The sequence below is a fragment of the Notolepis coatsorum genome, assembly GCF_963971535.1.
Source record: "Notolepis coatsorum genome assembly, chromosome: 12".
NCBI classification, from domain to species: domain Eukaryota; kingdom Metazoa; phylum Chordata; class Actinopteri; order Aulopiformes; family Paralepididae; genus Notolepis; species Notolepis coatsorum.
In genome coordinates, this window is record NC_140176.1 from 17,215,274 (window position 1) to 17,228,641 (window position 13,368).

A 13,368-nucleotide genomic window follows, 5' to 3' on the forward strand; every position below is an offset into this window, starting at 1 on the left:
AAATAATCCAATAAGGGCACGGTTGGTACGAAAGTGATGGTGACGTCTTGATGGAGCTCTGAGCGGATGCAGATAGGCTACATCATTTATGATAAATGTTTTATTAAAATTTTTATGACGAGTTATATACTATAATACTGTAATATTAGTGTAGCCTAATCTTTATCTGCAACTGTGAAGAAAAACCCCATTGGTTTAAACAGAATGAATAGACACATACAAAATATATAGAAAGAATTATTCTTTTTTTTTGGCGTTTTTTTTTATCGCTTTATTCTACTGGGCAGTCCAGTAGAGAGAGACAGAGGAGGAATGGGAGACAGAGTGGGGGGAAGACATTCGGCAAATAACGACGGGTTCGGGAGTCGAACCCGGGTCGGCCGTGTCGCGGCTGAGCGCGCTATGTGGTTCGCCACTGGGGCGCCCCAAGAATTATTATTATTATAATTATTTTTTTTATAGAAAATTCGAATGTTGATTTAGAATTCGAAGGTCCGAACATTCAAACGTTTGGGCTCAGCCCTAGTAGCCATGGTGATTTTACTGGGATGTATGACATCATACATTCACAGCTTTCTGCTGTGTTTTCCAGCTCAGGGGGACAGTTGTCTATAGAAATGTACATGCATGCCTACAATCACTGAAATAGTACAACGTAGGTTCTGTTTTATGGGCTTTAAGGCGTGAGTAATAGTGTCCTCTGACCTTGGTAAAGTTCCAGCGCTGGATGAAGTGTCTTGCCACGTCCCGAGCGGCCTTCCCATGAACCACCGAGGCAATGTCGTGCCAAGGCATTCTTGGAGTTGAATGCCTGTCGATAAAATCTGGGATAGGCAGAAATAAGAACTTAGCAAAGTGTTTTATGTGTTTCAGTGAGTATGCAGTACAGTCAGGTCAGAAACCAGGAGAGAAAGAGAGAGAGAGAGTGAGAGTGAGTGAGTGAGAGAGGCACAAACAGATTCTTATTGTCTTATTGCAGATCTTAGATTAGTATTTTGTCATTTGTGTTTTCTTGTTGTGGTTGTTTGGCAATATAATAATTGTTTATCACAGCAATTTAGCACTCTGGATTGAACTAACAGGCAGGCAGGCAGGCAGGCAGGCAGACAGACAGACAGACAGACAGACAGACAGACAGACAGAGACAGACAGACAGGCAGGCAGGCAGAGAGACAGACAGACAGACAGACAGACAGACAGACAGACAGACAGACAGACAGACAGACAGACAGGCAGGCAGGCAGAGAGACAGACAGGCAGGCAGGCAGACAGATAGTGTGCTGCTTACCATCGAATGGCTTGTCCAGTTGTATCCAGTCTTTATAGACAAAGTTGCAGTAGTCTTTTCCATGCCAGAACCGTGTGTCACCAATCAACTCCCCGACCCCTGTGTGTAGACTACGAACAGAATCGCAAGCTAATGCACCACGCACGCACGCACACACACACACACACACACACACACACACACACACACACACACACAATCAGAACAGGGTTATTTTAGTCATGCACAAAACAACCACTAGAAGGCAGAACACACTGGGATTAGTGGTTTCAACATCATTCGTTTTCATAGTGATAGTGATGACATTACATTATTTACACTAATTAGTCAGACATAATGGAATCCTTGAGATGAATCACCATATACCATTTAAGGGGAACACCACTCAAATAAAATATTTAAAACAGTTCAATTCATATTTGTGAAACAAGCTACTCTCTCCCAAAGCCAGAAACCAGAGAAGTGAGAATCAATCAATATTCTGATGTTCAAGTATAAAGTATAAAGTCTGGAGCTGCTTCATTGACAAATTAGCTTTTCTTTTTTGTTCTCAGTTCTGAAACAGAAAATTAACAGAGAATGTACTCAGAACATTGCCCTGGGTGTTTCTCAGTGTCATCTATAAAATGAATTGTCTATGGAGCAGCTTCAGACTTTATATTTGATGACATCACAAGTTTGAGTTTTAGCACTCAGTTTTTGGATTTGGGAGAGAGTTGCTAATATTGTTGTACTGTCTTAGACCAGAGAAATAACATGTATGAATTCAGAAATTGGGCATAGTACCCCTTTAACATATTCAGCGCCAGCCGTTTTAGCCATCCTTGTACTCAATGGGGCACCGCTTTAAAAGATAGGGATTTTCCCTGTGCGTCGCAGTGTTTGCAGGGCTATATCTATATTCTACATTATAGCTATGGAGACAATACTATGGCTCATTTGACAGTAACTATCCCTCGTCAAACATGTGAAAAAGAATGAATTTTTTCATGTATACGTTCGCATGTTATACCGTGGTGAATATTGTATAGTTTCAGAGATAACCCGACTTTACTCGGGTATGACGCTGAATGAGTTAAAGATGAGCATTTTCAGGTAATGCATCACATTCACACTCGCAAAATACACAGACTGTTTTGGACGTATATGGTTCTTCGTCTCAAGGGTTCAATTGAGAACTTCAAGAAAAAGGTATAGAGTTGCACACGATTTAGACAGTTATAGACTGACAAGAGTTATAGACTAGACTGAAGATCTCACAAAAGGAATTTACCTATCTCAAGCCCCGCCCTCTTTTCTTGATCCTCCAATCCCAACTGTTGCTTCCAACAATAGGAGGATCAAAAAAAGAGGGCAGGGTTTGAGACGGGTCAATTCTGTTATGAAGAGAGAGAGACGGAGATGAAGAAGCAAACAAGCCAAGTTAAGATTTATACAGATGTTGTATATAATCTGTAACCGTTAGCAACACAGCGGTGCGCTCGACCACAGCAGCCCTACACCCATCAGGCCTCAAGGGGAAGGTCAGTCTGCCGGGGCTAATGCCAGAGATCAGCTTGGCATGTGGGCCAGTCAGCAAAAACATCAGCTGCCCTGAACATTCCTCGGCCTAATCAAAACCTGCTGGGCACATTTTGCCATGTGCGTGTGTTTGTAAGAGCTTGTATGATTACAGGCCGTAGTAACTCGTAGAACTCGTAGAAATCATAGGACTGAGGCTCTCTCTCTCTCTCTCTGTGGTCTCCGAAAGCTCCAGCAAAGGTTCAGATGTGGAAGAAATATCACACACATCTGCCTTTAGTCTAACATGTTACTACTATGCTATATGATCCGTCCCCTAAGGCGTTCTGAATCAATCCTTTCCCAGATAGAACGTCAAAGAGGTTTAGTCTATAAATAAAAACTCTGCAGTCTATTTTTTTAACAAATAAGAGTGAGGGGGGGGGGGGGGGGGTACACTCAAAACGTGTCAGACTGACTGACGGCATCATGTTTTACACTCTAATGGGATCACACAGGTCATGATACACAGTCTTGCCAGAGAGCCAAGGGTGAGATCATTCACCCCCCCCCCCCGGGAATAAAAAAAACACTGCAAACCACACAATGAGAGATGGGAGCCCGGCGGCAGGGCGGTCCCAAGCCCCGCCTTTGTCGCCCCCCCCCCCCCCCCCATCATCACACAATCGGCCGCCTGACTCACCAGTCTGAGACTGGCCGATGGGAGGGGCCATTCTCAGCTCTCCCAGCCTATTGGGTATCAGATTCTGTTGGCTGGTGCCGCCGTTTGTCCAACCTATAGACGGGGCCACCGACAACACTGAGACACTGGCACGGACCACGGCTAGTGTTGGTGGATGGGCGCTAGACTACAGCGCTAGTCTGTTGTTGTGAGTGGGTTGAACAAACTTTTTGTGTGTGTGTGTGTGTGGTGGTGGATGCTACAGTGTTCTAGCAGGCAAAGGGAACAGCACTAAAAGTGACAGACAGATACTACTAACTATTTTGAGGGGAATTAACCCAAATTATAAAAGGCAAATACTAATAAGCGATTGCTCAGTCCTCTGTGTGTGTGCATGCATGTGTGTGTGTTCGTGTTTTGTGTCCCTTTGGTGGGACACCATTTTTAGAAAATGTCTACATGAATTTCTATTCACTCATAGAAATGAATAATGACATAACTATAGATGTATGTTTTCCATGTCTTCAACAACCATTCAATCTATTCTCCTAACACAAACTAAATCTACTACATAACAGGGCTGTACAGTGCGATGATCTCGTCGCAAATTGCCCCTTAATTTGGCCGTTGCGAGTTGGAAATAATATTATTATTATTTGGGAGCAACGTTGCGAGTTGTGATTTCAACCCTTCATTCGCATTTCACTCCTAAATTAATCCATACAAATTGGATACATTTTTAAAAAACATTAGCCTACAACCAGGGCTGTACAGTACACAATGTCGTGGTGCTATGAAATAATCTGTCGGCAATGAATGAACTTACTGCGATCACCGATAGCCTGAGTGAAAAAAAAGATTTGCGTGTGGAGTGAATCTGGGTCACGCTATAGTACCTGGTACTTGTAGTCTATCGTGCGATTAAAGACCATGTCCCTATCTGCGTAGTCTATACATCCAACACCAAATCCCATAATTCCTAGCAAAACGAAACTGAATGTGGGCTCTCTTCCTTTCAATATGGGCTATTGCATCGCCAAAGAAGCACCTCATTTCAATACATTTAAGACGCAAAAAAGAACAACGGAGTGGATATCAGTCCATCTTATGACAACCACGTCCGATGTGGAGAGATGTTAAGATGATGATGATTGACGTGATGATGTGATGATTGATTGACGGGGACACGGACACTTCTAACGTTCAGGTTCAGCTATGCATTAGGTGAGTAGTCCTACCGTAAGAGCCTCATACGGGTCAATTAAACCTTTTTGATTAGTCTTTCCTTCCAGCTAAGTTGGACTGAACATTTCACTGTCAAAAGCGCAAATGTAAATAAGGTTGCGTCGCAACACGGTTTTCAAAATAAAGGTCACATATACAAATACCTCTCAATTCTTATTAAAAAAAGTCCCGGATATACATAAACATTAATTGGCATAGATCTCTATAAACGGCCCAACACATTGATCACTTTAGGCACACACTGAAACCAGTAACATCACAAATATGAAGCAGGTAATTACCCATACAAATAAACCTTTCATGGGGTTATTTACAATAATAATTCATTTGATTTCTAAAGCACTTTTCATTGTGAAACAAATGTATGCAGAGTTTCTTGTCCTCCTGATTAATGCAATGGTGTGTGTGTGTTGTGGTGATCTCATTCAAGGAGCACTACACAAGCGTGCGCACACACACACACACACACACACACACAGTTTGTTGTTTTTGTTCTATTAGTGATTTACACACTCTCAGTTGGTTCATTATAAAAGATACAAACCTGAAAACAAACGCACTTAAATGTTAAATAAAAGGACCACAGTAATGAGGCAGGAGGAACATATTTTTTTAATAATGGTAAAATTGTTATTTAAAAATGTGCCCCTAAAAAAAATGTTTTGCCCCTAAATTTCTCATTTAGGGGCAAGTGTGCCCCTAGTGAAAAAGCTTAGCGTACAGCCCTGCATAAGCCCAAGCTTGTGATGTGTGTCTTACAAATGCCATAGAAGAACTATGCTGGACCTCTAATAAAAGTGTTCTACATGAGGCGCTAGGCTACACAGCGGGAGACTGAACATGGCCTACTATTACTGTACACATCGTATACTACAGTACACATTTACCCCCTGTAACAATGATCACCATTAGTGAAGCGTCGGTACAGTTGGTAAACATTTCGAGTTAGACACACAGTCTAACAGCACATGCGGCTTTGCCGTGCGAAAGAGCCACACACAGGACAATAACACAATTGACCTCTCTCTCAAACCCCGCCCTCTTTTCTAGATCCTCCAATCACAGCATCCCCCGGGACAAACAAAGTTGTATACGATGATGGGTATGCAGCACTACTGGGTTGCATGTGTATGCAGTACTACTCACCGTCATCCGAGCTCTCCGCACTGTCGATGCTGTCGGCCTGGGTCAGTCCATGTTTCTGCAGGTGCCTCCTGATGCTGAACCGCGTCCTCTTTGTCCTCCCCTGCCCCTTCAGCTTGGGCTGGTCCACAGCGTCCATCACCGTGACGACACTTTTCCCATTGCTGTGGGCGCCGTTGGTGCCGTTGGCGGGGCTGCTGAACGGGGAACCGACGGCCTGGGAAATAAACATTAAACCGTGGTTGTGTGAGGGCATTTTATAGCCATGTCAGGTGTTTATGCTGAAAACCTGTATCATATGAAGTAAGTGTAGTAAGTATAGAAGTAAACGTGTATTATTGAAGGAACAAATTCAGGTCAACGATACTGATAGTGATAGTGGGAGTGAGCGAGAGAGAGAGAGAGAGAGAGAGAGAGAGAGAGAGAGAGACAGACAGACAGGTAGAGAGAGAGTGAGACAGACACAGAGAGAGAGAGAGAGAGAGAGAGAGAGAGAGAGAGAGAGAGAGAGAGAGAGAGAGAGAGAGAGATGGTGTGGATATCCAGTCCTTACCATGTGTTGGTCAGCGATCAAGTGACACCAGCAATGTGCATTGTGTATGTATGTATGTATGTATGTATGTATGTATGTATGTATGTATGTATGTGTGTGTGTGTGTGTGTGTGTGTGTGTGTGTGTGTGTGTGTGTGTGTGTGTGTGCACGTCTCTGACCTGCTCCAGGGCCACCGAGCGTGTCACACTCCCCATGTCAGTCAGTCGGTGTTCTCGGTCATCCCAGCGACCGTACGCCAGGTCGATCCCGCCAACGAAGGCCACCGACTGGTCGATGACGATGATCTTCTCGTGATGGGCCCACAGGTAGACGGAGGACGAGACGTGGTCTGGATGACGCATCACCTGGAAGAAACACATTGATATGGTATTGATGATATGGCATTATACACACACTAGGCTTACTGTGGTAGTCGGTGAGGCATCCACATGCTGCATACTGGGTATACACACACACACACGCTTCATACTGGGTATACACACACATGCTGCATACTGGGTCTACACACACACACACGCTTCATACTGGGTATACACACACATGCTGCATACTGGGTATACACACACACACGCGCTTCATACTGGGTATACACACACATGCTGCATACTGGGTATACACACACACACACGCTTCATACTGGGTATACACACACATGCTGCATACTGGGTATACACACACATGCTGCATACTGGGTATACACACACATGCTGCATACTGGGTATACACACACACACACGCTTCATACAGGGTATACACACACACACGCTTCATACTGGGTATACACACACATTCTGCATACTGGGTATACACACACACGCTGCATACTGGGTATACACACACACGCTTCATACTGGGTATACACACACATGCTGCATACTGGGTATACACACACACGCTTCATACTGGGTATACACACACACGCTTCATACTGGGTATACACACACATGCTGCATACTGGGTATACACACACACGCTTCATACTGGGTATACACACACATGCTGCATACTGGGTATACACACACACGCTGCATACTGGGTATACACACACACGCTTCATACTGGGTATACACACACATGCTGCATACTGGGTATACACACACACGCTTCATACAGGGTATACACACACACGCTTCATACAGGGTATACACACACACACGCTTCATACTGGGTATACACACACACACACGCTTCATACTGGGTATACACACACATGCTGCATACTGGGTATACACACACATGGTAACTTGGAGCATAGATGCGCCGATAGGCTACTGTATCAATTATTATTCCACATGAAAATGCAGTAGAGGAGTAATTATTTCCCTCGTGCAGAATGCAGTCGAGCTAATATATTTATTTCCACCTATATTATTTGATTTGATTTGATTTGATTTGAAGTCTTTATTTCGAACATGCAATGAATACAACAAACAATAACAAAAAAGAAAAAACAACTCCACCTATATTACTGTATATAAACAACATATATATTTCCATGTTGGTCATCATTGTTGTATATCAGGTGCATCACTGGGAGCGAGAGGAAGACAGACTGGGAATCAGATTTATTTTACATTATATGCCTATATCAGGAGTCTCTCTCTCTCTCTTTTATATATATATATATATAAAATCCATATCACTGCCAATGGTGTCGCAAAAGTGCACACTGACAAAATGTGAAATGGAAAGAGGAAAGAGCACTGTCAGTCCATTTGAATAGAATACATAAAAAGGGGGGCAGGTATGAAATAGGAAAGAAATACAAATGTGGTGTGCTGAATGTCCATTAAGCACCAGTGCTACTAGGTTCTCAGCAGGTAACATCAGTGCTACTAGGTTCTCAGCAGGTAACATCAGTGCTACTAGGTTCTCAGCAGGTAACATCAGTGCTACTAGGTTTTCAGCAGGTAACACCAGTGTTACTAGGTTTTCAGCAGGTAGCACCAGTGTTACTAGGTTTTCAGCAGGTAGCACCAGTGTTACTAGGTTCTCAGCAGGTAACACCAGTGTTACTAGGTTCTCAGCAGGTAGCACCAGTGTTACTAGGTTCTCAGCAGGTAGCACCAGTGTTACTAGGTTCTCAGCAGGTAGCACCAGTGTTACTAGGTTCTCAGTAGGTAGCACCAGTGTTACTAGGTTCTCAGCAGGTAGCACCAGTGTTACTAGGTTTTCAGCAGGTAGCACCAGTGTTACTAGGTTCTCAGCAGGTAACATCAGTGTTACTAGGTTCTCAGCAGGTAGCACCAGTGTTACTAGGTTCTCAGCAGGTAGCACCAGTGTTACTAGGTTTTCAGCAGGTAGCACCAGTGTTACTAGGTTCTCAGCAGGTAGCACCAGTGTTACTAGGTTCTCAGCAGGTAGCACCAGTGCTACTAGGTTTTCAGCAGGTAGCACCAGTGTTACTAGGTTCTCAGCAGGTAGCACCAGTGTTACTAGGTTTTCAGCAGGTAGCACCAGTGTTACTAGGTTCTCAGCAGGTAGCACCAGTGTTACTAGGTTTTCAGCAGACGCACCAGTGTTACTAGGTTCTCAGCAGGTAGCACCAGTGTTACTAGGTTTTCAGCAGGTAGCACCAGTGTTACTAGGTTCTCAGTAGGTAGCACCAGTGCTACTAGTGGGAACAGTTGGGTCTGGAGCCCTGGGGCTTCATTGACTTTGTCCTTACACCGTTGTGTCAACTCACTTCTTGTATTGGTCAGTGCAGATATTCTCAAGCCCATTCCTGCTGGTTGGTCTAATCATTTATATGCATAATGTTAAAAGCATAACATTTTAACTGATAAAATATTTAATTAAACCTATTCTGTTAAACTGGAAGGTTGGGATCGTTATTGATAAGTGTATCAGCGGGTGAGACAGGTTAGCATCCAAACACGTAATCACACATAGAGCATTGCCTTCTGGTGATAATACAGTCATCCATCCCAAACAACCTCCTCCTCCGTCTGTCTGCGCACTCCTTCCCTTGTGTTCTGACCGACACCGAGGGCAGAGAATGTTGCTTAATTAATTAGAACCACGAGACGTGGTCTGCGGTTTGAACCCCTCAGCGGGACGTTGTCCTGAAACGTATCGACTTCGACGGCTAACAAGTGTAGGTTATGTAGACTAGCAATACGATCTTGGTCGTGATGTCTGGTCTCTGTCCCCTTTGACTCACAAGTGAAAGTAAATGGCACGCAAAGGGTGAAAAAATTGTTGCCGTCTTTGAATTTTTCCTTGAATGTTTGTACATAATAGCCTAATGATACATGTTTTTTTTGGCAATGCAGCATCATGACTGGAACGGGGCAAATTTGAGCGGCAGATATGAAATGACCGCATGACCCACTCCCCACTGTTTGCTCCGTCTTAAGGACCTAATCACTAAAGATATTGCGTGAATGATATAATAGTGCAAACACGCCAATCCGTGCAATTTGCTCCTGATATCTGGCAGCGCAGTTGGCTCGCGTATAAATACTGCCCATGCAACAGTATGCATGTCCTAGGACAATGGCAGACAGAAAACTAAAGCTTTGATTCTCTGATCGCGAATTGGAACCCGAAATGAGGGAGAGGGAATCAATAGCGCTTCGTTTTTAGAACAGATAGACATAACAGTATTTTTCACCATTTGTATTTTGTTTATTTCGTAATGTATATAGCTTTCTTAATTTGTATTTTCATGACACATTGCATCCTTTGTTTCTGTCACTATCTTTTGTCATTGCATTTGTTTTCATGTCATCCCAAATAAATCTCTCTGACCTGACGAAACATTATAAATTAAAAGTTTATTCTTGAGCATATGAGTGTGCAGGTTCTATTCTATTCCATTTTTTTTGATCCACTTTTTTCTTTCTTTCTATTTTTCTGTATTTTTCTCCCATCCCAATTTAGTCGTTATGCCAATTCCCCCCTCCCCTTCCTAGTCGTTGCGCGCATGTGCCCCCCACTGGTCGGTCTAGGGAGCCCTGAAGTCTATCACATGCTTCTTCCGATACATAGGAGACAGCCAGCTGCCTCTTTTCACCTGGCAGCGAGGACTCTCACTGGGGAAGTGTAACGCGTGGGAGGGTCACACTACCTTCACCATTTCCCTCCCTCGTGTGTGCAGGTGCCCTGACCGACCTGTAGGAGTCGCTGTTTACAACGTCCAGAATACCACCCCACCGGCTTCCCTCCCGCTGACACCGCCAATTGAGCCAGTATGACGACCGGCCAAGCCGGAGGCACTGCCGACAGCCGGATTCGATACCAGTGTCTCTGCGGTGGTAGACAGACGCGGAGTCCGCTGCGCTACCAGGCCGCGTTTCTATTCTATTTATTGTGATTATTATTACCTAACCCTGGCTACAATCACTGCTGCCATGGTCACCCGAGACGCTGGCCATGACACCCCTTATACATGTGCTTAGTTACCACCAACTCTCTGAAGACGAAAATAACTTCACTTTAACTGCATGTGGCACTTAAGAGCCGATCTTTGTGAATTGAAGTGTTTTTGCAATGAGGCTCATTTGCATAGAAAGGGGCACATTTTCCGCCCGTATTACCTCATTTAAATACCCGCAAATAGCACGGAAGCACAGAGAGACGCAATGCTGATGGCAACGCAGTTAGCATGGTATTTCACCCTTTGCGAGTGCTTTGTGAATAGCAAGGTTTGTTTTGCACAGGCATAGTGTCCGAAAAAGCCATGCAATCCCTTTGTGAATTCGCCCCTGGGTATAATACACACATGCTTTATACTAGGTATACACACATACAACATACTGGGTACACACACACATACATACTAGATGTACAAACATACTACATACTGGGTATACACGCATGCTTTATAGTGGGTATGCACACATGGTTCCTACTGGGTAAACACACACTGTTTGACGTTTGGAGTGGGGAATGTGTCGGCATCAACCACGTGAAACTATGTGGAATAAGCACTTCATTCAATAGCTGCCTCTTCTATAGTTTTTTTCCCATACCTTCCAGACCTCTGTAGGAACCCAGTATCACACACACGCACGCACACGCTCGCACACACACACACACACACGCGCACCTACCTTGATGTTGGGGTGCATGTCCATCAGGGTTCTCTTGCTGTATTCAGAGTTGATGCCCAGCGCTAGCTCCACCTCCTTGTACAACATGACAAAGATACGCACTCCCTGTGCCTGTTGAAACACCCACCACACAGCGTCAATGAAAATAGATCATTTATGAAAATGGTGATTAAAAGCATTTCTCACACTACGAAATGAAGTCATCTAACTTATTATAATAACATATTAATACTAGGGCTGTCAAAATGAATGCTTTAACTTTTAATTTATTTAAAATTATTTAAAGCATTAAAATAAATGTATCTAGATGAATCTATGGAGTGAAACATTTTCAATCTTAGCGCCGTGGATATAAGACAGAAGTCTAGCTGAGTCAATGTTGATGGTTTTGTTGAACATTTGTATTTCACAGGAGAGAAACTGTATACAAAGAAAGCTATTAAAATAGTCTTTGAATCTAAATATACTTTTTCTGTGTTGATTTTACATTAATTCCATGATTTTACTCAAGTAAATATCTGTTACAAGCTTCGGTCTTAAGTAGAAAAATGCTATTTTTAATCTAGATTAATCTAAATTACAGAAAATTGTGAGATTAATTAGTAATTTTTTTTTAAATCAATTGACAGCACTAATTAATACTGATTAAAAGACAAGCAAAAAAAAGAAAAAAAAAGCAGAAACACAAAACATAAAGTAGAATAGGCTTCAATCAGGAGACAACGATTGGGAGGCGTGTTGATATTTGTGCCTTCGAACAGACCAATCAAAAGAGGGTTTGCTGCCCACCGCTTTTCGCTTCAGAATGAAATCCAGGCGCCACCGGTTGCCTTCGACAACAGGCCTCTTCAGGAAGATCTCAGGACTCAACCTGCGGGAATTTAAACACTCTTAAAAGACATCACACTTACTCGCAAAAACGAATGCAGACGACGCACATGACACACCTGTATTTGTATAGGAAATCACATATTATGCAATATGTACACACAGCAACACAAATATTTGCCACAGCTGTGACATCCAGCTAGTGTCTCTCCCTCTTGTCCTGTAGACAGTGTTTCCCCTCACAGTCCAGTCACCAGCTCCTTCTGTATGTATGTCTCTTCCCCCAATTAGTCAGTGTTTGTTTGTCAGGCTGTATTCCCTGGTGTCTGCCGGTCATTACTAAGTCACTACTCATAGTAGTTATGTATCTGTCAATTGCCAGTGAAGCCAGTTAGGTCCTTCTACTGTACTGCTGCCTGCTGCTTCATAAAATAGACCCACTATTGGGGTTTCCATGTCATCTACCTCCTGCATATAGACCACCGCAACATTCTGGTATTCTGAAATTGCCCACCGATTCTCTCTGGATTGTCCAGAGATCTATGTTTACCAATCTGCGCATTGCAGAGTTCGGGAGTAGGTGCGGAAATGTGACTATAGCTCGGCCGAGAAAGTCGACTTGGGATTGGTCTCTCCGTGTTCAGGAGACTCAGGCGTATAAAAGTCTATGGGATCATGTCTCCAGCACCCCCACAGCCGTAGCTACAACCACTTAATGTCAAGGCTCTCATCCACATTCATTAATTTACTCCCCCCGCTCTCTCTCTCCCATGAGCTCAATGTAATGCGGAAGTGCAGTGGTCTATGTTGTGCTGCAGAAACCACATCTGTACGAACATTTGCAGTTGGGGTGTGTGTGTGTACATATGTGTTTGTGTGTGTGTGTGTGTGTGTGTGTGGTGTGTGTGTGTGTGTGTGTGTGTGTGTGTGTGTGTGTGTGTGTGTGTGTGTGTGTGTGTGTGTGTGTGTGTGTGTGTGTGTGTGTGTGCATAATGTGTGTGTGTGTGTGTGTGTGTGACGTGTGTGTACATAATGTGTGTGTGTGTGTGTGTGTGTGTGTACACATGTGTT

At 43.6% G+C, this 13,368-nt stretch overlaps 1 protein-coding gene across 1 annotated transcript in view; it reads right to left on the reverse strand.

Moving 5' to 3' along the window:
• The window catches only part of pld1b (phospholipase D1b), a 65,899-nt gene that overhangs the window by 21,971 nt on the left and 30,560 nt on the right, over window positions 1-13,368 (reverse strand). Inside the window, exons 11-16 of the mRNA XM_084325757.1 lie at window positions 12,259-12,340; window positions 11,470-11,580; window positions 6,571-6,756; window positions 5,862-6,075; window positions 1,289-1,417; window positions 706-824 (exon numbers count right to left, since the gene is read on the reverse strand). Of these exons, the coding sequence (XP_084181883.1) occupies window positions 706-824; window positions 1,289-1,417; window positions 5,862-6,075; window positions 6,571-6,756; window positions 11,470-11,580; window positions 12,259-12,340 (841 nt within the window). The remainder of the gene's footprint in view (window positions 1-705; window positions 825-1,288; window positions 1,418-5,861; window positions 6,076-6,570; window positions 6,757-11,469; window positions 11,581-12,258; window positions 12,341-13,368) is intronic.